A 23,714-nucleotide genomic window follows, 5' to 3' on the forward strand; every position below is an offset into this window, starting at 1 on the left:
CCCCACCCTGAAGGATGTGTGACCAGCTGCAAATAGCCATCATTCCCTCACCCAGGCTGGCCAGGCACCCCAGTGGGGACCCCGCCCTGAAGGGTGTGTGACCAGCTGCAAACAGCCATCATTCCCTCACCCAGGCTGGCCAGGCACTCCAGTGGGGACCCCGCCCTGAAGGGTGTGTGACCAGCTGCAAACAGCCCTCAGCCCCTCACCCAGGCTGGCCAGGCATCCCAGTGGGGACCCTGACCCTGATCCAGGACACCCTTCAGGGCAAACCAGCCGGCCCCCACATGTGCACCAGGCCTCTATCCTATATAGTAAAAGGGTAATATGCCTCCCAGCACCGGGATCAGCAGAGCCGCGAGGTCTTCTGGCACCGGGATCAGCGTGACGGGGTAGCGCCCAAACCCCCTGATCGCCCTGCGGCTCTGTGTGTGACAGGGGGTGGGGCCACAACCTCCCTATCGGCCCTGCTCTGTTCATGACAGGGGAAGGCGCCCCAGCCTCCTGATCAGCTCTGCTCTGTGCCTGATACGGGGGGAGCTCCCCAACCCCCTGATCGCCCTGCGGCTCTGTGTGTGACAGGGTGCGGCGCCCCAACCCCCCCGCCCCGCATGGGCCCAGCTCTGTGTGTGACGGGGTAGAGCCATAACCTCCCCATCGGCCCTGCCCTGAGTGTGACAGTGGCGGCGCCCCAACCCCCTGATCGGCCCTGCTCTGTGGGTGATAGAGGGCGGCGCCCCAACCCCCTGATCCGCCCTGCTCTGTGTGTGATAGGGGGCGGTGCCCCAACTCCCCTATCGCCCCTACTCTGTGAGTGACAGGGGGGAGCTCCTCAACCCCCTGATGGGCCCTGCTCTGTGCGTGACAGGGGGGAGCTCCCCAACCCCCCTGATGGGCCCTGATCTGTGCATGACAGGGGGCAGCGCCCCAACCCCCTGATCGGCCCTGCTATGTGCATGACAGGGGGTGGCGCCACAACCTCCCCATCGACCCTGCCTTGAGTGTGACAGGGGGCGGTGCCCCAACCCCCCAATCGGCCCTACCCTGAGCATGACTGAGGGTGGCATCGCAACCTCCCAATCTGCCCTGATCTGTGCATGACAGGGGGCGGTGCCTCAACTCCCCAATTGGCCCTGCTCTGAGCCCGACCAGGGGCTGCACCTAGGTTTTGGGCCTGCCCTCTGCCACCCGGGAGCAGGCCTAAGCCAGCAGGTCGTTATCTCCCGAGGGGTCCCAGACTGCGAGAGGGCACAGGCCGGGCTGAGGGACCCCCTTTTCCCCCCGCCGTGTGCACAAATTTTTGTGCACCGGGCCTCTAGTATATTTAATAATTAGAAATTCTGTAATTGATATTTGTGATTTTTAAATTGGATTCTGAAATGCTCTAGATAAATGTTATATCTGGGAAATCAAAGAATTCATGACTAAGATATTTACAAACCTTTGGCTTGAAAGCATGCTTCTTTATGCCCACAAACATCTATGCTATCATGTAGTTGACCTCCTACTTTTTTTAAAAACCCCTAATTCCTGGTAACCAGAAAATGGAGATTTTAAGTTGATTCATATAAATTAGATGCATCTTTTAGTGTTAAAATAGTTTCTCACCATGGTCAATATGGCTCAGTTGGTGGGAGCATCATGTGGTACACTGTAAGGTGGTGGGTTTGATTCCTGGTCAGGGCAATAGGGCACATACCTAGGCTGAGGATTTGATCCCCGGTCAGGGTGGGTATGGGAGGCAACGGATTCATGTTTCTCTCTCACATCATTGTTGCTCTCTCTCTCTCTTTTTCCCTCCCTTCCTCTCTCTAAAATCAATAAAAAATATATATTAAAATTTTTTTTAAGTTCCCCTATCTGTAACTAACCTGCTGTAATATTTTTTTAAACAATGTTATTGAGCCCTAGCTGGTTTGGCTCAGTGGACAGAGCGTCATCTGCAGACTGAAGGGTCCCATGTTCGATTCTGGTCAAGGGCATGTACCTTGGTTGCAGGCACATCCCCAGTAGGGGGTGTGCAGGAGGCAGCTGATCGATGTTTCTTTCTCATCGATGTTTCTAACTCCCTATCTCTCTCCCTTCCTCTCTGTAAAAAAATTAAAAAAAAATGTATAAAAAACAAAACACAACAAAAACAATGTTATTGAGATAAGTTCACATGTCATACCATGTACTCACTGAAATGTATAATTCAGTCTTTTTTGTTAAATTTACCAGGTTGTATAACATTGCATTCTAATATTTGGTTCCATCCTTTTCCCAAAAAAAAAACCTTCTATCCTCATTAGCAGTCACTTCCCATTTCTCTTTTTTGCCCAACCTCTGGCAATCATGAATGTGCTTTCTGTCTCTGAATTTGCATTCTGGACGTGTCATGGAAATGGAATCAAACCATATGTGGCTTTTTTTCATTGAGCATAAAGTTTTGAGATCCATCCAGCACGTACTCCATTTTTATGGCTGAATAATATTCTACTGTATGAATAGCACATTTGGGCATTTGGGTTGTTTACATTGTTTTGGCTGTCATATATAATGCTGTTATGAACATTTATGTACACATTTTGTAGCTGCATATGTTTTTAGTTCTCTTGGGCGTATACCTACGAGTGAAATTTCTGGGTCACATGGTAATCCTATGTTTAACTTTTTGGGGAACTGCCAGAGTGGGTTCCAAAGTGGCCTTGGCATTTTACATTCCAACCAGCAATGTATGCAGATTCCAATGTCTGCACATCCTCACCACTTATTTTCCGTATTTCAAATTCTAGACTTCTGGGGGCATGAACGGTATCTCCTTGTGGTTTTGATCTGCGTTTCCCTAGTGACTAATGATGTTGAGCATCTTTATATTTGTTTGTTGGTCATTTATTTATCTTCTTTGGCGAGATGCTTGTTCAGATCCTTTTCTCATTTTTAATTAGGTTATGTGTCATTTATTACTGCTTTGTAAGAGTTCTTTATATAGTCAAGCTACAAGTCCCTTGTCAGAGCATGACATGCAAGTATTTTTTCCTGTTCTGTGGGTTGTCTTTCCACTTTCTTGATGGTTTAATTTGTAGCACCCTAATGATTTTTAACATTTTCCTCCAGAATTCAGCCGGCGTCTTAAGGAACGCATGCACCACAATATTCCTCACCGGTTTAACGTAGGACTGAACATGCGAGCCACAAAGTGCGCCGTTTGTCTGGATACTGTGCACTTCGGGCGCCAGGCATCCAAATGTCTGGGTAAGAGCAGTGGTTGTATGTTTGCAGTGGGCACCTGTGTGTCGCCACCTAAAAAAAAATCTATCCCCCCCCCCCATTTTAATTTTCTTATCATAGAGTACATTCATTTTCAAGCTTTAGTTTCCGTGGGAGGATACTATTTTTCTCTTGTTGGAGGAGAGAGTTTATACCTGTTTTTGGCTCATGTCTCCAACCTCCGGTACAAAATGCCTTGGGCTTTGCTAATTTCCAGCCCCCTTTCTTCTGGCTGGTCTCTGCCTCCTATGAGGCTATGTGCTTGCTGGCTTCCACTGGATCATGCACATGTGTCCTTTACACATTTATTTGTGATAGCCTGGGAGAGGCCAGAACAACTGGACTGAGAGCACTTGGCTCTCTCATTTCCTGTCTCTGTAGAGGCCTGGCTCCTGGGGAAGCTTAGGGGTTACCTGGATGACAAGGCCAGACTGACAAGCCCGGCAGGGGGTTGGCTGGCAGGCCCAGCAGTGGGGTGGCTGGCGGAGGAAGGGAATGGTCCAGGATCAGCCACGTGACTTTCCAGGTTGTTCCCTGCTTTTCCCTAGAATGTCAGGTGATGTGTCATCCCAAGTGCTCCACGTGCTTGCCGGCGACCTGTGGCCTGCCAGCCGAATATGCCACACACTTCACCGAGGCCTTCTGCCGCGACAAAATGAGCTCCCCGGGTCTCCAGGCCAAGGAGCCCAGCAGCAGCTTGCACCTGGAAGGTTGGATGAAGGTGCCCAGGTATCGTTGCAGGGTAGCTTGGGCTGGTGCTGGTGAAGGATGGCAGAATATGCCACCCCCAAAGATGCCACTCTGGGATAAGGACTGTTTTGAACTAAAAGCTCTTGAAAAACAGCAGGTGCAAGAAGGACACTCTGACCTCCCCTTCCTCTTCCTGAAAGTCGGAGATAAAACTCCCTGTCAGAGCTGCCCTCCCTGCACCAGCAGGAAAGAAACACTCCTATCACCAGAGATGGGGAGTCATGGCTGCCCCTGTACATTTTAGTCACTTTTCCAGAATTACTACTCTGTTCAGCCTAGAATACAAGCACGTGGCCTATCGGCTTTTTGGGTCTTTATTTTCCTATGGAGATGCCCAGGCAAAATGAGATGTGCTTGCTTTTCTCCCGTTCATCTTCTGGTATCAGTGGAACTCCTATGCCAGCCACAGAACCTAGAGGGGTGAAGGAAGTGTTTCCTCCCCTGTGCTGGCATGGAAAGACACAGGCCACTTCCAATCCTGGTGTTTTCTAGAGAATTCTAGGGATGTCTTCTCTGGACATCCCTCCCTACTGTACCCCTTCCTCCCACCTGATTCCTCTGAATTCAAACATTTCTTCTTTTCCATCTGTTTTCCCAGGAATAACAAACGAGGACAGCAAGGCTGGGACAGGAAGTACATTGTCCTGGAGGGATCCAAAGTCCTCATTTATGACAACGAAGCCAGAGAAGGTAAATTAGTAATTCAGGGGGAATTCATTGCACGTGGTGCACCCAGGCTCCCAGGCTTGGCGTAAAGGCTTTGTTTTTTTGGACTGCGCTGCAAGCCTTCTACAATTTCCCATTTTTGGAAATTAAACACCAAGTGACTTCACTAAAGGTTATTGGTACGATACTCACATCTATAGGTCTCCCCTCTGAAGACCCTGCAGGGTGCTGCCCTGAAGATTCCACCTGCTAACACACCTTCCGAGAACTCCTGCCTCAGCCAACTAACCCATAAATCCGCATCGTCATCACACAGTTGACTGTGCTGCTCATCTGACACACTTTATTTTTTTTATCTTCCCTCTCCGCCTTCTCTGCACACCCTTCCCTCCTTTGTTCTCGTGTGCCTCTTTCCATGCATACTGTCTCCTCTCCCCTCTCTCTCTCTCTCTCTCTTTCTCTCTCTCTCTCTCTCTCTCTCTCTCTCTCTCTCTCTCTCTCTCTCTCTCTTCCTCTTTTCTCCTCTTGTTCTTGTTCCTGTTCTTTTGTTTTTCTTTCTGCCCTTCCTCTTTGTACCAAGCTGGACAGAGGCCGGTGGAAGAATTTGAGCTGTGCCTTCCCGACGGGGATGTATCTATTCATGGCGCCGTTGGTGCTTCTGAACTCGCAAATACAGCCAAAGCAGGTGAGAGCAGCAGCCTCTCCTGGAGGTGGGCTGGGCTTGCTGAATCAGGGTATGTGGGCGATTGGCCTGCACAAGGGCCCAACCTCCTGAACTCCCTGTCTTAGCAGTGAAATCTCTGAGACCTCAGGGCCATCCCTTCCGGCGGGAGTGGGGAAATCCACATCCAACCCTGTGCTCTCTGTCACATCTCCTAGATGTCCCATACATCCTGAAGATGGAGTCCCACCCACATACCACCTGCTGGCCCGGGAGAACCCTCTACTTGCTAGCTCCCAGCTTCCCCGACAAGCAGCGCTGGGTCACCGCCTTAGAATCAGTTGTCGCAGGTGGGAGAGTTTCTAGGGAAAAGGCAGAAGCCGATGCTGTGAGTATGAAAGTGGGCGCTAGGGCTTGTCTTTGTGGGCTGCCTCGGTGGGGTCCTGGCTGTCATGATTTCCCTCGGGCTCCTTCTCGTAGGGGTGATGGCTCCATGAGCGGAGTTCTGTGGGGATAGAGAGACAGGCTCTCAGGTGGCTCGTCTGGCATCACGGGCCCTCTTTCAGAATGGACAGCAGCACCATTAGCCACCTCTTAGTCATGGCAACACAGCAGCTATGGACTTTACGGCAATCCTCTCTCTCATTATTCTGATGAGTTTATTGGGGTTGAAGGCTTGAGTTTCAAGCACGTTGGCCATGAAGCAGCACAAAAGGCGGCCGACAGCCGTGTCTACTTCAGGCAAGCTTTTCATAACCTTCTCAATTGCTTCGACACGATTTGCTCTTCCGTAGGCAGGTTTGAAATCCTACTTATCCTTGAACGTAGGAACGTAGGTGTGCCTTGATTGGCAGCAGCCCTCCTAGAACTTTCCAGGATATAAACAGGGCTCGTTGTTCATTGGCATTTTCTCCACATAAGACCAAACAGTGCTTTTCAAACACTTATCTCTCCTAATAAACACTTGAAATATTAGCAATTGGAAATCCTTAGCCACGAACCTCCTGCTGTCAGGAGCTCTGTTCACTGGGTAGAGGTGTTCAGTGACCTGTTTCATCGTTACCCGCGTACGCCTTTGACTGAGTCCACGTTACTGTGTGTACACTAGGGCCCTGGCTGCGTTCCCCAGGGGCTTCTGCCTGCATGGGTTCAGGTAAAGAGACTCCGAAGCTTGTTGGTTTGCTGCTGACGCTGGGCTTTGCACTTTTGCTACAGCCTGTAGGGGAAAGAACCTTCCATGTGCTCATTAACCCTTTGCAGGTACATCTTTAGCTTCAGCTTATTTTCCACGCAGAATATTTCTACAACTATTATACTCATTTACTTCTGCGTCCAAGCGGAGTTCTAACTCCAGTGCTAATTAACAACCACCCCAGAGACAGCGGTAAGACCCCCGTCTTGCCTTTTGAGCTCAGATCAAAATATGAAGCAAGCCAAGAGCAGATGTGTGTTTCTGAGTGTTTTCAGGAATAACTTGCCTTTCTTTCTGGCATTAAGCTTCTCTCCATTCTTGCTTTTGTCTCTCTGGTCATGAAACAGTTCAATCTCACCAGGTCCTCTTTTTTCTTTCTTATTTTCTTTCACATATGAAAAGAAATTGCTTGGAAACTCCCTGCTGAAACTGGAAGGTGATGACCGGCTAGACATGAACTGCACACTGCCCTTCAGCGACCAGGTAACGGTGTTTTCTGGACACTGTCAGCTTGGGTCTGGCCACAGCCACACGCCGTCAAGAAAGAAAGGGCTGTGTCAGCTTGTGCCTCTTCCTGTTTGGTTGTTATGGTGACGTGACGGTGCTTATGTTCTGCCCTTGCACTTCTGCCCTTGCAGGTGGTGTTGGTAGGCACCGAGGAAGGGCTCTATGCACTGAATGTCTTGAAAAACTCCCTCACCCACGTCCCGGGAATCGGAGCGGTCTTCCAAATTTATATCATCAAGGACCTGGAGAAGCTCCTCATGATAGCAGGTGGAGGCCAAGGACATGGCGCTTTTTCTTCACTTTAAGGAAAACTGTTTGAAAGCCAGGTGTCATGCTTGTGAAACCGGAAGGCAGGCCCTCCTGGGGGCAGGTTGGAGTGGAAGCAGCTCTTCTCTCTCTGTCCCTCTTTGTGCCCAGGATGATGGCCCTCTTGTTCATTTTCAGTTTCCTGGGGGTCCAGTATAGCACACACTGACACCCCCAAGGAACTTCTCACCATGTGACAGGTGAAGAGTAGTGAGCCTGAGGCTCATTAATGTCAGACCTTTGTCCTCATCGCATTCATACGCAGGGAGCTCTGTGACTTCTCAGAGACCCTTTGTCTAGATTCACCACTTGTTAGGCTTTTGCCACCTTTTTTCCCTCTCTTCCTGTGATACATAGACGTGTTATCACTTTTTTGGACTGAGAGTTGCAGCCAGTTCTTCAGCATATCACCTAAGAACAGGGTATTCTCTCCTATAACCAAGGCAAAAATGTTTTTCTCTTTTGGGTACTATTTTTTTTTTAAAAGGAAAACAGTAATTTATTGGCTCAATGTTCGAAACATCCACAATTTGGTCCTGTTTTAGGCTCAGCTGGATGGATCCAGGAGCTGAGCTAAGAGGGTCTGGAACTGACTTTTCTTGGCCTTCAGCTCTTTCCTCTGCTTGCTTTGTCTCTTTTTGTTGGCTTTCCTCTCTTCCTCCCTCTCTCCTTGATCTTATATATATATAACTTTATTGATTTCAGAGAGGAAGGGAGAGGGAGAGAAAGGTAGAAACACCAATGATGAGAGAGAATCATTGATCGCTGCCTCCTGCACACCCCACACTGGGGATGGAGCCTGAAACCTGGGCATGTGCCCTGACCAGGAATGGAACCGTGACCACCTGGTTCATAGGTCGATGCTCAGCCGTACAGCGATTTCCCATAGGCCCTTGGCGCCCCCCTCCCCCCCCCCACACACACACAGCCTCCCCCACTATCAACAGTCCCACCAGAGGGTACATCAGTTACAAGTAATGAACCTGCACTGACACATCATTGTCACCTTAAGTCCATAGTTTACATGCAGGTTTGCTCTTGGTGTTGTGTACTTATGGGTTTGTACCTTTAGGTTGTGGCACGAATCCTCTATGATGGCATCATACAGAACAGTTCCACATGGTACCGTTATGAATTCATGGAGTTTAACCTTTGCTGGAATACAGTGCTCTGATATACTGCCCACAGTCAGACTTTACCTGTGCCCCATCCTGGCCTTTAGAGTATCTGTTTTCCTGAGTAGTGATCCAGTCTGGGATCGTTCACTGCGCTTAGTCATGTCTCTTTAGTCTCTGTTAACCTGTCTGTTGTCTTTCATGACATTGCCATATTGGAACTGTCCGAGTCTGTTGTTTTATGAAATGTTCTCTTGGTGTTCCTGTCCCGTTCTTACTCTGGGGGGGGAACATGTTTGAAAAGTATGGTTCACCTTCTCCAGTTTTCTGCCTGCAGAATGGTTTTTCTCCCAGAATCTTGACTAAGAGGCAAGATGTTTTCATTTGAGATCTGAAACTTGGACCAAAACTGCGTTTACAGGATTCATGGAAAGCAGGGCATCTGTGTGGCCTTGCTGGCTTGATTTGTGGGTGGAATGAGAACGGCCATCCTGTGTCTGCTTGGTGTCCCCACACTGACCACGGCGCTGCTCCTCCCCCAGGAGAAGAGCGAGCCCTGTGTCTCGTGGACGTGAAGAAAGTGAAACAGTCCCTGGCGCAGGCTCACCTTCCCGCTCAGCCAGACGTGTCGCCCAGTGTGTTCGAAGCTGTCAAGGGCTGCCACCTGTTCGCTGCTGGCAAGGTGCGCTCCTCAGGGCCTCCGTGTGCGGAAAGTCTCACTAATTAACTCCCAGGTCTTTTTTCCTAATATAAGCATTTAAGGGCTACACATTTTCCTCTAACTACAGTTTTAGTTGCACTATATATATATATTTTATTGATTTCAGAGAGGAAGGGAGAGGGAGAGAGAGAGAGAGAAACATCAATGATGAGAGAGAATCATTGATCAGCTGCCTCCTGCATGCCTTACACTGAGGATCGAGCCCACAACCTGGGCATGTGCCCTTGGCTGGGAATCGAACCCGGAACCCTTCAGTTAACAGGCCAGTGCTCTATCCACTGAGCCAAACTGGCTAGGCTGCACCCTGTAAATTTTTATTATTCAACATATTTTTAAAATTTCTTATATTTATCTGTGAATGATAAGTTATTTAGAAATGTGCATCTTAGTGCTAGCTGGTTTGGCTCACTGGATGGAGCATCGGCCTTCGGACTGAGGGGTCCCGGGTTCAATTCCGGTCAAGGGCATGTGCCTTGGTTGCGGGTGCATACCCAGTGGGGGGCGTGCAGGAGGCAGCTGATCGATGCTTCTCTCTCATCGATGTTTCTAACTCTCTGTCCCTCTCCCTTCCTTTCTGTAACAAATCAATAAAATATATTTTAAAAAGAAGAAATGTGCATCTTGGTTTTTAAAAATTATAAGTTAATTTCATCATAATGTTTGAAATACACAAAAAATATATGGAGTATATATGTAAATTATAAAATTATAACACCTAATACTGTTGTAAATATCCACAAACTCGCTATCCAACCCAAGAAATAGAATGTTGCCAGTAATTTTCATTTTCCTGTGTATTCCTTCCCTAATCCATCCCATTTCCCTCTCCCCACCCTGCCAGCCACCTTCCTTTCAGGACTGATTTGAACAATAAGCTTCTCTTCACTCTTGGTGAAATGACAAAGATCTAGGTGTAGGAGGTGAAGTAAGAGGGATTCAGCTATTCTAGAAAAACAGTTTTAATGTAGAACTCTATATACACAGATCTTAGCCAAGAACTTTTCTTTTTGGGCCAAAATCTTCTCTAAATTCTTACAGCAATGTCTACTGCCTTTCCCCTCCCTGAGGGTATAAGATTGTCAAACGGCCCTGTTTCCAGCAGATAACACACACACACAAAATGTGTGTGGGGCAGGTGGATTTCCTGAGGCTTTCTCTGAATCTCTGCTAAATCAGTGGTTCTCAAACGGTTGAGCCTGCCCCCGGGATGTTGGGCAATGGCTGGAGACATTTTCTGTCAAACGATTGGCATCTACTAGGCAGGGCCCAGGGTTGCTGCTGAGCATCCCACAATGCACAGAAGAGCCCCTCACCCAGAAGTCACCTGGTCCAGGGCTCAGCAGTGCCGAGGGTGAGACCTCGCTCTTTTCCCGCAGTCACTATACACACCAGTGACGCTCCTTTTTCCTCCGACGCTTTCAGATTGAGAACGGGCTCTGCATCTGTGCAGCCATGCCCAGCAAAGTCGTCGTTCTCCGCTACAACGAAAACCTCAGCAAGTACTGCATTCGGAAGGTACGTCTCGGGCCTGGTCCATCTGCGCTGCCCACGCGCTGGCGTAGAAAGCGTGCTTCTCAGGGCACAGCGCGTGCTGTCTCTTCACCTGCCGACCTCTCGCCGGGTGGCCTGGGAGAGACCCTTCCTCCCTGGAGGAGGCTCCAGACGCTGGTGGCTGCAGGTCTCCTCTCTCACTTCCTCCTGGTTGTGAGCTCCTCTCCAGCCCGCCCCGTGGACCCAGCTGTTCATTAAGGTGGAAGGAAGGTGGCTGATGGCAGAGCAGGAAAAAAGGGAAGAGATCTCTGAGAAGCTGGCACTTACTAGAATCTTTCTTGGGTCCTGGAAGCTTCTGTGAATTACCTTGGAAAAGCCAGTGCTGGCTGTGCTGGGCAGGGCAGGTAGAGCTGGCTCTCCTCGGAGCAGCGGCGTCAGGAGGATGGCCGCAGGCTGGCAGAGTAGGATGTCCCACCCAATAAGCCTGACTTATTTCAGGTACTTTCATGATTAGTCTCAAAAGTGAAAGGAAGGTGAATAAACCAGGCTCGTTCCTTGGAGGACCTGTCCACCCTGCGTGGGCTGTTGTTAGTTTAGGGTGGCTTTTTATTGAGCACCTTCTGGTACCAGGGACTGAGCTGGCTACTTTACAAACACGTTTCACAGTGATTCTGAGAAGCAGGTGTGGCAATCCCCAGTTTCAGGTAGGACGATGGATAGAGGCTGGCCTTGCTAAGTGGCAGAGTCGAAACCAAAACTGAACTTGGATTTTTCCAACCATTTCACTTTGTCACGTTGCCTAAAAGTTTCCTTCCACGTAGTAGGTGGTCAGTGAATAGTTAGTGGTCATGACAGTGCTGATTTGGGTTTGAACTGTTAGCTTCAGGAGAATTCTCAGAAATCATTGCTTCTTCCTAATTCCTGGCCACCATTTCGAATAAGCATGTCTAGGTTGCTGGGCCATAAGGATTGGCCTGAAAGCAAGCAGAAGTAATGAGGAAGCAAATAATTCAGACAGATGACGACAGTGGTGAAGATAACAATTACGTAGGTGATACAGGTTCAAAATAGAAACGTAGAACTCGAAGACAGAAGGAAGCTGAAAGCACTCCCTCCAGCCACCACTGTTAATAGTTGGGGTACTTTTCCCGGCTTTTTCCTCTGATAAGAACGTTGTATTTTTAAAGCTCTCTTTTTGAATGCTACCTTTTCATTGAACTGGTGTTTCTGCCCTTTTATTTGGCTGTATTTGGCCTTATTTCCTTAGATTGGGGTTGCAAAGAATTCAGAGATAGCAAAGGGACGTGAAAAGATTGAATGTGCTGTGCGTAATCCACAGCTTGAACAAGTCTGGTGGCAGCAGTCCCTCTGCAAGGATCACTGATGCCTGAGGCGGAAATAGGAGAACCGGAGGCGTGGCTACCGTGGGCTGGGGACACTCACATTCTCCTCTTGCCCTCTGTCTCAGGAGATAGAGACCTCAGAGCCCTGCAGCTGTATCCACTTCACCAACTACAGTATCCTCATCGGAACCAATAAATTCTACGAAATTGACATGAAGCAGTACACGCTTGAGGGTAGGGCCCCAGTCCTCCCAGCCCACACACTGCTCTGGCCTTGCCACCAGCTCCAGCCCCTTCCTGAAGCCCCGCTTCTCGCCTGCCTTTTCAGAATTCCTGGATAAGAACGACCATTCCTTGGCGCCTGCTGTGTTTGCCTCCTCTTCCCACAGTTTCCCTGTCTCGATAATGCAGGTGAACAGTGCAGGGCAGCGGGAGGAGTACCTGCTCTGCTTCCACGGTGAGTCGGGGCTGCCGCTCGCTGCTGTTCTGAGGGCTGCTGGCACCAGCAGACCCAGACCGGGTCCCCCAGAGCTGCGATTGTCAGGGGACTCTGGGGCAAGGCGGGTCCTGCTGGGGTGCAGAGAACCCCTTCCAGCTGCCACCAAGGCCTCTCGGGATGCCCGTCCTGTCCCCACCAGGGCGCTCCCCTGACCAGCGCTACTCCATTCTGTCCGAAAGTCAGGCAGTCCTTTCCTTCTCTGTCCTCACCTCTCTCCCCGTCCTTACATTTTTGTCTTTCCTTTTTCTTTCCTCTTGATGTGTCTCTTCTTGGTTCTTTCCAAATCTCTGGGTCTTTCTTCTCTCCCTTCCTGTCTCTGGGTCTCTGTTTCTCCCCTTTCCTCCCTGCCCTCCTTTCCCCAACCCTCCTCCCTTTTCCTTTCCTCTCTCTCCTCCTTTCACTTGAACCCTCCTTTTCTAATAGATCAGGCTTAGCAGGGTCCTTAGGTTTTAACCATCTGGTGAAATCTGGCCAGTGGTCCCCTGGGCTCGATTCCTCCTTCTTCCGTCAAAGTGTGTGTCTGCCTCAGCTATGCTGATGCCCGGGCTCTGACTCCTTGCAGAATTTGGGGTGTTTGTGGATTCTTACGGGAGACGCAGCCGCACAGACGATCTCAAGTGGAGTCGCTTACCTTTGGCCTTCGGTGAGTGAGGCAAGGTGTGGAGGGCTCCTTTCGCCAGCAGCTGGTGTCCTGGGAAAGAATTGTGGGTGGAATTCATTTTGGCCCAAGCACTGTGCTCGTGGATTCCATTGGACACCAAGTGCCACATGTCGTCATCCCCCGAGTCAGTGCTCAGGGCAGAGAGTCTACGGCTTGATAAAGAATTGCATCAGCCAAACCCACTGGCCTTGCGAAGTATTTGTTAGGGTCTCATGATAGAAAGCAGACCATCCCCTGAGTTTAGTTACATCATTTCAAAGGCGGCAGAGTACCCCATGGCCTAACCGAACACATGTCACTATTATCAGCTCTAATTGGGCAAAGCACTCAGGTCCTGGCCATTCTTGTTGTAAGTGTAAGTAGCACTGTGATGAAATCTTGTACTAATTTGTATGCACTTGTCGAATGGTATCCTCTGCTCCTAAGTTCTAAATGTGGGACTATCTACGTGATCACACACACATACAAGGATGAACTTGCTTGTCCCTGTGAATGTTGGGAATTACCATCGCAGCCGAAATGCCCTTCAAGGCTTTTTCGATGATCTATTGCTGCATATCAAGTTTCAGAACCTAGTGACTTAACACAACTTATGGCCCATGATTCTGTGGTTGCCTGGATAGTTCTGTTTCCTATGGTGTCAGCCGGGTCACAGGACAACTAGAAAGTCCACAGTGGCCTCACCAACATGGCAGCAATTGGTGGGAGCCCGGCTGGGGCTGGTGGCTGGAGGCCTCAGCTCCTCTCCCTGTGGGCAGAAGCGGGAGCTCAGGCCTCGCTTCCACCGCGCTCCACTGGTTAAAGCAGGCCACAGAGCCAGCCCAGATTCACGGCCAGGAGACTCCCCCACGCCTCAGCACCGGAGGCGTGACTAGAAGTCTAATACCCAAGCACAAGGACCACAGGAATAGGAGGGATGACCTCCTTTTCCCTTTAAGACAGAAAAGATCTCTGGTCATCTTTAGCGTTTCAGTGACACTGTGATATATAGTATTAGGACCAGAAATATCTAATTACCTATGAAACCAGTCTTTTTTTATTTAATTTTTTCAAAATGCACATAATCAAAAAATTTTGACGTGTACAATGAAAAGTTTCATCCATATTACCCATCTTCCAAACTCTCTATGCCCACTCCCTCAAGAGAAAAAAGTTTTGAGTTTCTTATCTTTCTAGGGCTTTATGCAAATGCAGAGAGAAAATACATTCTTATGTCCCCCTTTTTTATCATTACAGTAGCACACTTGACACATTATTCTGAACCTTGCTTTATGCACTAAGTAAAACTACACACCTCAGCGCGCCCCCCCTCCCCCCCATATCAGTACTGGAGAGGTTCTTGCATTTCTGCAGCTGTGTGTGCAGAATTCCACAGCTGTGTGTGCAGAATTCCACAGCTGTGCCACATTGTATGTACCTGATCCCCTCGCATGTACCCTTGAGTTGGTTCCTATCTTCTGCTCTGACGACATGGCAGTGAACACCCTCGATCATGCCTCACTGTGCTTAGGTGGGATTGCTAGGCCCAAGGGTGCACTGCAGGCTGGTTTTGATTTTCTTTCTTTTAACCCTTTCTTCTCGCTCTTCCTCCGTGGCGGCCCCACAGCCTACAGAGAACCCTATCTGTTTGTGACCCACTTCAACTCACTAGAAGTGATTGAGATCCAGGCACGCTCCTCTCTGGGGTAAGCACTGGCCCCAGGCTCTGGGGGCTCAGGGTTGGGGTGGGTGTGGGGCCAGGCGCTTGCTGCTTCCTTTCCTGTCTAGCAGTGGCGCTAACCTGCACTGCTACTCTTCTCTTCTCTGCAGGACCCCTGCCCGAGCGTATTTGGAAATCCCAAACCCACGCTACCTGGGCCCTGCAATTTCCTCGGGAGCGATATACCTGGCGTCCTCATACCAGGATAAACTGAGGATCATTTGCTGCAAAGGAAACCTCGTGAAGGAGTCTGGCACTGACCACCACCGGGGTCCCTCCACCTCCCGCAGGTACCGTGCCCCTCCTCTTCTCATTGCAGGGGTCAGCGCTTTCTGCAAAGCAGAAGGAAGTCTTACTTCACTGGCTGGAGGTTCCCTGGTATTGAAGCTCAAGCCACTCATTTCTTTGAGCTCGGCAGCCTTGACATGACACAGTCACGGTAATGGCAGGAGACTGCTCAAATGCCCCTGAGCACAGGCAGGAGGAAACGGCAGGCCTTTCTCTGGAGGGTGTCTCTGTGGCTCTGTTTGGGTGGAGCGTGCATTATGCACTCATTGCTTTAGCAGATATCCTTCCGGGCTCGTTGGGCGGTCGTGGGAGGGTTAGAGGTGAATAAACCAGATGCATCTCCCCCCCACCCCCCGCCCCCGTGAAGTCCCAGGGGAGAGACACATGCACTCAGGCCATTCCGGCACAGCCTAGAAGGCTGAGGCTGCCATCGGGGTCGTGTAAGCTACCGTGGAGCTCAGAGGAGGGCCCCCAGCCTGGACTTGGGGGTCAGGGAAGATTTCCCAGAAGAAATGAAGTCCTATCTATACGTCCCTCTGTCTTTGTATGTCATAATTATTTTGTTGAAAACATGCCTCTCAGATAATAGAATGTGGTGGCAGGAAATCTGGTCCCCTCCTTGGGCTTGCTGCTGTTTATGTAGTGACTCTCCCAGACTGATTCTTACTACGGCTGCCAATGATGTTCCCTGGGATAGGATGTTCCCTGGGATAGGGAGCGCTAAGCCAGGGCAAATAGAAACCAGCGTGAGAAGGGTCCTTTCCCAGGAGGAACCAGACAGGTCAGCTGGTGACAGGTTTCTGGGGCGCGTCAGTCCCGCCAGCTCCCTCTGGTGGCAGCTGCTCTGCTGGCTTCCATGGCTCCTGTGGTTATGAGGCTGCTGCTTTCAACAGGACTGCGGATCTGGGGAGAAAGCCGGGGGAGCAGGTCAAGTTAAAGTGTCACAAAGCTTGTTCTTACTGAAATTCAGCTGTTTTTCTTACATAGACGCTCTTGCAAGCCTTTGGTTAATTTCCAGAGTTCTGGGAAGTTGATTTTGATGGTGTTTGTTGGTGTTCTTGCTGCTTGTATGAAGGAACAGGTTTCTGGAGGGCCTCGCTCTGCCCCTTCCTTTTAAGACAGGCGGCCGCACGCGGTGCATGCCCGCAGACCTTCACATTTCAGAGCGTGTTCCGTGTCAGTGTAAGGAGTATTTCTTCCTTCTTTTTGATGCCTACACAGCATTCCTCCCCATGACGTTCGGCTTATTTAACTGCTCCTTTCCCATTGGGTATTGGATTGTTTCCCGTCTGTTGCTGTAGCAAATGACGGTGCCTATGTCATTTTGTTACTCTGCATCTTAGGAATCTACCTGGAGGGTAAATTCCTAGCAGCGGCTGTGCACTTGTCATTTTCGTAGATGTTGCTGCGTTTTCCTCCGTGGAGGCGGAGACCTGTTGTCCCACAGCACGTGTGGAAGTGGGCCTGGCCTTGTCCTGCCGCGGAGGGCTAGCCAGCTCCAGGGCGATGCGGAGGCATGAGACGTGTAAAGTTCAAGCCCTTGGTCCACAGAAAGGGCTGCGAGGATTTAACCCAGGGGATATTTACTTATCTAGGATTTAATGTTTGGACTGGTTTACAACCCCACATGTCTACAGAGAGTTATGTGGACCCCCTACCATGTGCCAGACACGATGTCCGGGCTGGGTGCATAGATGAAGAAGACACTTTCTAATCTGAAGGGACTCTCGGTCTGTGGAGGAAACACCTCTGATACCACAAAATGCTCAGGTCTTGGGAGAGTCATTAATTTAATACTCCAGGCTATTTAATACCCTGTCTCTCTCTTTTGCTGAAATATAAGAGTCAGTCAGAAACGTTCGGTCGGTGTGGTTTTAATCCCAGGACTGGCTGAATAACCAGCAGCTCCTCACTCTTGGCCTGTCCCTGCCTCAAGAGTGGCTGCTGAAGTCCTCCCTTGGAAATTTTAGATTTTATTTAAGCGGTTTTTATTTTATTTATCTAGGCTTTATTTAAAGAGTTCCTACATCATGTCAAGAACAGATCAAAGTACTGTAATTAGATCTTTTCTCCATTGCCTCACTAGTTCAGGGCCAGGCACCTTCCTTCTGGGACTGTGTGGTGTCTCTGAGGGAGCTGCTTTTCCTGTAGTCGAAAGCGGCTCCAGTTTCTGTGAACACGGGCAGAAGTCATGCTGTTGCCAGGCACGTGCAAAACCAGCTGGTAGTCTTCAGTTGCCTCTTGGCTTCTACATGGCCTTTAGCTGGAGACTGCGTTAGGCAGCTTAGAAGGTAAAAGTCTGAAATTGGGGGGGAAGAGTGCTGGTTGTTGTTGCTTTGTTTAAATTGTGTTTTCAATGGAGAAATACATCATCTGTTTACAAAATAGCTGTTGGAAAATACAAGGCGTACAGACCCTATAAAACAAAGCAAACTTCAGTCATGAGACACTACGCACATCATGTGAAAGCAACAGTCTGGTCTCCAGGTTGTGAAAACTAGAATTTGAAAGTCACTACACAGCTTGGCAAAACTGGACAGCAGTTACATGAAACGTTTAACAAACTGAATTTCCCCCAACGTGTAAGCAACACGACAAGACCAACTCTGGGCCTGGCGCTCAGTCCAAACCCGCAGCTGCTCCGCAGGTCAGCCACGTCGCCCTGGCTGGTTAGCAGAGCAGGAAGTGTAACTCTTTGCAAGAAGCATAAAATTGACGGGGAAGATCATTGGTTATTAGTACATATGGAGATGGAAGCTTGCCCACTCGGCCTAGAATGATGGGTATTTTCTCTTGTCCCATTAATCTAAGCCGACACCCCGAATGGCCTTCCTTGAGCCATCTCTCTTCCCCTGGGCAGTAGCCTCCCTCTCACTTTTTGATGGGCCCCTGTGGACACATTTTATAATTTCTCATCCGTTACAAACAGACTTAATGTAATTCTCCTGCTTGGGGTTCATTTTATTTGTCTGCCATATCTTAAAGCCACGTAACTAGAGATGAATATAAAGTTGGTTTCAAGCTGTTGAAATCCGAGTTACTCTGTTCTGTGGCTGCATGCTCAACGCAGGGAGGTCTGGCTTTCTGAGCATTTGGTATCTGGGTCTGCACAGTTAAGAGTTGCACCGGGAAGTAAGAGAATGACATGAAACTGCACAACGAACCGACTGCTTATGAAACAGTCTCCGCTCACCAACCTCTCTGTTTCACGGTGGAGCAGGAATTGGCAAACTTTTTCTGTAAAAGTCCAGATAGTAAATCTTTCCGCTTTGTGAGCCATATGGTATCTGTCTCCATACTTGGCTGTCGTGTGGAAGAGCCACAGACAGTGCCTCACCAGATGGGCGTGGCTGAGTTCCAGTAAAACTTCACCTATACCAGCAGGCCTCTCAGCTTGCTCTAGTCTTTCTCCCCCAGGGATCAGTATCTTTTTGCTCAGTTGCTTTCAATTCTGGGCATTGACAAAAGAGGTTCTGGTAAAGTTAGACCAATAATTGAAGAAAGAAAATCAGCAAATTTGATAAAATGATAAACTGTCCCAATAAGAAGGATTTAAATTTCAAGGATTACAATAGGCCTTTGGAAAAACCAGTGACATTCTCAGATATTTTCGAAGAGATGTCCTTATGTTTTACTGCAAAAGCTAGCATCTATGTAAAGGATGTCATGTAACATGTTAGCATATAATTTTTAATTTTTTTTTCGAGCATATAATTTTGCTGAGAAAGTTACAGCAAAATAAATCAGTATGAGATTCATACTTGGTTCATTTTTAGAATTAGCATGTAATTTAGATTTTTTAAAATATCAAGGATAAAATAAATTTATTTTCCTGATTTCTCCTTTTACTTTTGAAGATAAAGCCCCAATCAATGAAAATATGTCTCCAAGTGGATTCACTATAAAATGGTCTCATTTTAGGTGGGTTGCCTTCTTCCAGCACTAATCATGCTCAGATAATGAGGACCCAGATCTTTTTCTGCTCATGAGGGTTGGAAGGAATTGATTTGGAGGCTGCATGTCAGTTCTGTTTCTTGCTTTTGCTTCAGAGGTGGTTAGGGACATGTGTGCAGAAATCGTCATGAAATACCCAGGCAGTGCTGGGTACAGGGTTAGCTTGTTGTACAAAAAGTCCTCAGTATTTTGTTTCTTTTTGGGGGGCTGGGAGGGGGGCCTCAGTATTTTCACCTGATTGGTTATTAACCATCACCCTTTGGGGTCAGGGACATTTTATGAGCAGCTACACTGTTTCTATCTGCCCTGCTTGGTTTCCTACTTATGTCAGGCCCGATCCCTACACCTCTCGCATCAGCATTGGGTTGCCTCCTTAGAAAGCCACCTGGAGGGAGAGGGGACTGAACACCAGCCCAGGAGGGGGACAGCAGTGGCAGCCGACAGGGAGGAAACAGGCTTTCTCCAAACTGCTCCGGGCATCGAGGGCCTTTCAGCAGGCTCACCCTCCGCCTGCCGTCCTCCCGTGCCTCCGCGGCTCTGGAAAAGACTAGGTCGAAGGATAGAGGTTGGGGATTATGACATCAAACTGACCTGAGCTGAGTCCCAGTCCATGGTTCACTAGCTCAGGCCAGCCACCAGCCCGCCTGGTCTCCATTTCCTGTCTGTACAGTGTGGGCCTGCCTGTTCCCAGCTTGTGCAGTTGGGATGATCTAAGGACAGTAGGAGCTGAGCACAGGGCCTGGCACAGTAGGTGCTCAGTAAACAAAAGCCTGCTCCTAGAGCGGAAGCTTGATTTTCTTTTGTCGTCATCTGTGCTCTCTTCCCTGCCCTCCCCACCCAAAATCAAACAGACTAAGAGCCTGGAGAACTCCAGGTGGGACCCTTTTCTCAGGGTCAGTGGTGAGCTGGGGGACGGGGGATTCTCACAGGATTCTGCCCCTTTGGGGTGTGACTCCTCAGCTCCCCCTCCCTCTCCTGTTGCCAGCAGCCCCAACAAGCGAGGCCCGCCAACGTACAACGAGCACATCACCAAGCGTGTGGCCTCCAGCCCGGCGCCACCCGAAGGCCCCAGCCACCCGCGAGAGCCAAGCACACCCCACCGCTACCGAGAGGGCCGGACCGAGCTGCGCAGGGACAAGTCTCCTGGCCGCCCCCTGGAGCGGGAGAAGTCCCCAGGCCGCATGCTCAGCACGCGGAGGGAGCGGTCCCCTGGGAGGCTGTTTGAAGACAGCAGCAGGGGCCGGCTTCCCGTGGGAGCCGTGAGGACGCCCTTGTCCCAGGTCAACAAGGTGAGGCACCCTCCGGAGGCCAGAGGAGTGAGCTGGGAGCTGAGCCCCCTCCGGCCTCTGTTGTGAGAAGGAACTCGGGCTTGGTGAGCACACGAGGTTAGGAAGGAAAGGTACTTGACTTCACAAGAGACTTCCTACGCAAAGGATAGTGTGTGTGCGTGGGCCCCAGCAACGCGATAGCTGCCACACAGGGTCTTTCCCTCCCGCAGAGGCAACAGGTGCTGGCAGTTTCTAGAGAGAGTATGCATGTAAGCAGGTGTGTGTGCATTCTCCCTTCTCACACGCACGGCTTCCTACACAAAGCGTTCTGCGCCTTACCTGCCCACGCGCACATGCTAGTGCACACATACATCAGCATTGTCAGGAAGGCTGCCCTGACACTGGTCACAGAATTTGAATCTTCCGTCACTGAAGCTGACTTTCTAGATCGCATTTTTCTTCTAATGCCGGTCACCCTCGCACCCCTGCCGGGACGGAGAGGGGAAAAGCCATCTAAATGCGATGGCTCCATAAGATGGTGTGTGTGTGTGTGTGTGTGTGTAACAGTAGAAATACTCATAGCCTTTGAGACTTTTTAGTGAATTTCAGTCCCTGATGGACTCCAAGCTTTGAGGGTTGGCTCTGCTAGTTGGTGCCACCCTGCCCAGCACTCAGCATTAACCGCTGAGAGGGGAACCAGGTGCTGCAAACTTCCTGTTAGGATTATGCAAAGAGCACAGCAATTCCTGGCCTTGGTGGCTAAAACGGCTCCTCCTCCTTTGCTCGCAGGTCTGGGACCAGTCTTCAGTATAGTCCTCAGTCAGCAAAGCCAACTCCTCTTCATAATCTGCAGGAAAACACCCAACACACGACGGAACGCTGCCGAAGGGGACCCCAGCCCCCCGTGGCACAGCTGGACCCAGACCCACCTCGGCACGGACACCCTGCTAGGAGTGCGGGGCTGAGGCTCCTGGGAGCTGCCGGCACCGTCCTGCAGTCATCCCCTTTGCACTTTGTTACTCTTTCCAAGCATTCATAAACTTTTGTATCTAGCTCTAGCCTGTACCAGTTCATCAGAGGAAACCAACCCGGCACTAACTACAATGTGGTTAGAATCCTAATTAATAGCTACTTTAAGATCCTAGGGTTGGTTGTTTTTTGTTTGTGTGTTTTTTCTAAGTTTTTTTCCTTTTTTTTTTTTTTTAAGACAACAGAATTCTTACTAGATTTGAATAGCAATGTATTTCCTGTTGTAGTCATTTTTAGCTAGATCACACATCAGGTCTTTGCTACTGAAACGTATCGTAGAAGAGTCCCCGCCAGTTGGCTAACTTCCTGCACTCACATAGGCCCATTCTCATCCTCGCCCTTCCTGGCAAAAGGCCCCATTTTACCCAGGGCGACATCTTAGCCAAATGTTTACTGTTCTCATTGCCTTTTATGGCCTTGACGACTACCCCTCCCACCAGCTGAGAATGTATGGAGGTCATCGGCCTCAGCTCGGAGGCAGTGACTTGGGGCCAAGGGACCTCGAGAAGCTTTCCCTCCCCGCCCCTCAGCGTCATCTCCCCAGCCTGCTGTCCCGCTTCATGTAGCTTTGGCCAGGAAAGCATGCAATAGATTTGCTCTGAGCCCAGCACCCATGGGCCTGGGAGGGGACTGGGGGCACCCACCTCATGTCTGCGATGGCACACTGTTCCCGCCCTGGGATGGAAGAGACCCGTCCGGGAGTTCTGCATGGCTGTTCGCTGCATGTGCTGCCCCCGACCTGGCTGCTCTGCAATGTCCTGGACCGCCCATAGCTCCCACAAATCGAGACCCTCTGACGACTTGCCAGCTCACTGGCCACAGAAGCTGCGGTCTGTAGCACTGAACCAACAAAAACCAAACGCTCAAGCCTTACGACCAGAGAAGGATTTCAGCAAACCACCACCTCACACGGTCACGCTTCCTGCCGATCCACGTGGATGACTATTCACACAAACCCAGCACGGTTCTACCCCACAAAACTGTGACTTCCCAACGAGCCTTTCCCTAGGGCTAGACTAAGACAGGAAGAGGCAGCCGCAGCTCAGCTCCCACCTCTGCCGGGGCCAGAAGCCCTCCTTAGGTGCAGTGCGGCCCACCTGTTTCTACCCTCTGGCGGCCGGTAAATTCCTGGCAACTGGTAAAGAACTAACCTAGAGGCTTTGCAGTTGGCAAGCTAACTAGCGGCCTTATTTCTGCCTTTAATCTCCCAGAAGGCATCTCGCTTCGTGTTCTCTTAGGCACGCCTCCCACCACCAGGCAATCCTAGGTGGGCCGACAGGTAGCCTGTTCCCACCGCAGCAGGTGAACGTGACCGTGTTTCAACCCGGGTGTCCACAGTTCAGGCCCTTTCCAGATTGCAGCCTGGCCCGAGTCCCGGCTCCTTCCTGCTCGTCTCTTAACCTAAGTGCTTTCTCCTCTGAAACGCCCAAGACCCTCCCTGTTGTCGCACCCTTGGCCAGTGTCATGCTGTCGTGTTCTGTGTGTCGCTTTGAGTCTTTGGGGTTGTACTGCATCCCTTCCCTCCCCCAGGACAGACCCGACTGAATGTTTGCTGAAGTTTTGTCTCTTGGTCCACAGCATCTGGAAAGGTCACTGCAAACGAGTCTTTCAGTCTTGGCATCTCATTTAGGATCTCCATGAGAAACGGGCCTCTAGAGCCCCGGCCTGTATATCGTGTGTCCCATGTGTGAAATGCTTCCTGCTCTAGAAGTAGCTCAACAGACTGTACATATTTACAAGAAACTTTATATTCGTAAAAAAAAAAAAAAGGAAATTGAATTGGTTTCTACTTTTTTATTGTAAAAGGTGCATTTTTCAACACTTACTTTTGGTTTCAACGGTGGCAGTTGTGGACAGCCATCTTCACTGGAGGGTGGGCGGCTCCGTGTGACCACCAAGATGCCAGCAGGAAATATTGTAACACGAAATTGCGGTCAAAAGCTTCTTAGCATAAATAAGATGCTAGGTCTCCAAAAGTACAGGCTTTTTCTTCATTACCTTTTTTATTCAGAACGAGGAGGGAACAATTCAAGATCCACCTTGAGAGGAATGAACTTTGGTGTTGAACCATAATGAAATAAAGCAACGATCGGAAATGTTTGCTCTAGTGCAGTGACCTCCTCTTATTTCTTGAGCGAGACCGTAAAAACCCTAAGGATGGCCAGTGCCGGCCCGGCCTGTCATCATGGCGTGGGCCTCCCTCCTTTCCAGGAGGCTTTTCCTCTGGGTGGGTGGGAGCACACAGAGCGCTAGACTGGCGACATTCTCTTCCAAAAGCGTGACATTGTCAATGTGGTCAGCTCTTCCAGGGAGCC

The 23,714-nt window shown here is 49.9% G+C and overlaps 1 protein-coding gene across 2 annotated transcripts in view; it reads left to right on the plus strand.

The window, feature by feature from the left end:
• The window catches only part of CIT (citron rho-interacting serine/threonine kinase), a 138,280-nt gene extending 114,780 nt beyond the window's left edge, over positions 1 to 23,500 (plus strand). The window contains exons 27-43 of one of the 2 annotated variants that reach the window (XM_081113434.1): positions 3,097 to 3,234; positions 3,798 to 3,978; positions 4,598 to 4,689; positions 5,246 to 5,350; positions 5,545 to 5,714; positions 6,435 to 6,479; positions 6,921 to 7,001; positions 7,157 to 7,292; positions 8,989 to 9,128; positions 10,590 to 10,682; positions 12,127 to 12,235; positions 12,330 to 12,458; positions 13,063 to 13,143; positions 14,768 to 14,846; positions 14,971 to 15,150; positions 20,088 to 20,391; positions 21,160 to 23,500. In XM_081113434.1, the coding sequence (XP_080969560.1) occupies positions 3,097 to 3,234; positions 3,798 to 3,978; positions 4,598 to 4,689; positions 5,246 to 5,350; positions 5,545 to 5,714; positions 6,435 to 6,479; positions 6,921 to 7,001; positions 7,157 to 7,292; positions 8,989 to 9,128; positions 10,590 to 10,682; positions 12,127 to 12,235; positions 12,330 to 12,458; positions 13,063 to 13,143; positions 14,768 to 14,846; positions 14,971 to 15,150; positions 20,088 to 20,391; positions 21,160 to 21,183 (2,087 nt within the window). In that variant the 3' untranslated portion in view covers positions 21,184 to 23,500. The remainder of the gene's footprint in view (positions 1 to 3,096; positions 3,235 to 3,797; positions 3,979 to 4,597; positions 4,690 to 5,245; positions 5,351 to 5,544; positions 5,715 to 6,434; positions 6,480 to 6,920; positions 7,002 to 7,156; positions 7,293 to 8,988; positions 9,129 to 10,589; positions 10,683 to 12,126; positions 12,236 to 12,329; positions 12,459 to 13,062; positions 13,144 to 14,767; positions 14,847 to 14,970; positions 15,151 to 20,087; positions 20,392 to 21,159) is intronic. The other variant, XM_081113435.1, reaches the window with a different exon arrangement.
• Positions 23,501 to 23,714: the final 214 nt, after the last annotated feature.

Source organism: Myotis nattereri, assembly GCF_964212035.1.
Source record: "Myotis nattereri genome assembly, chromosome: 19".
Taxonomy (NCBI): domain Eukaryota; kingdom Metazoa; phylum Chordata; class Mammalia; order Chiroptera; family Vespertilionidae; genus Myotis; species Myotis nattereri.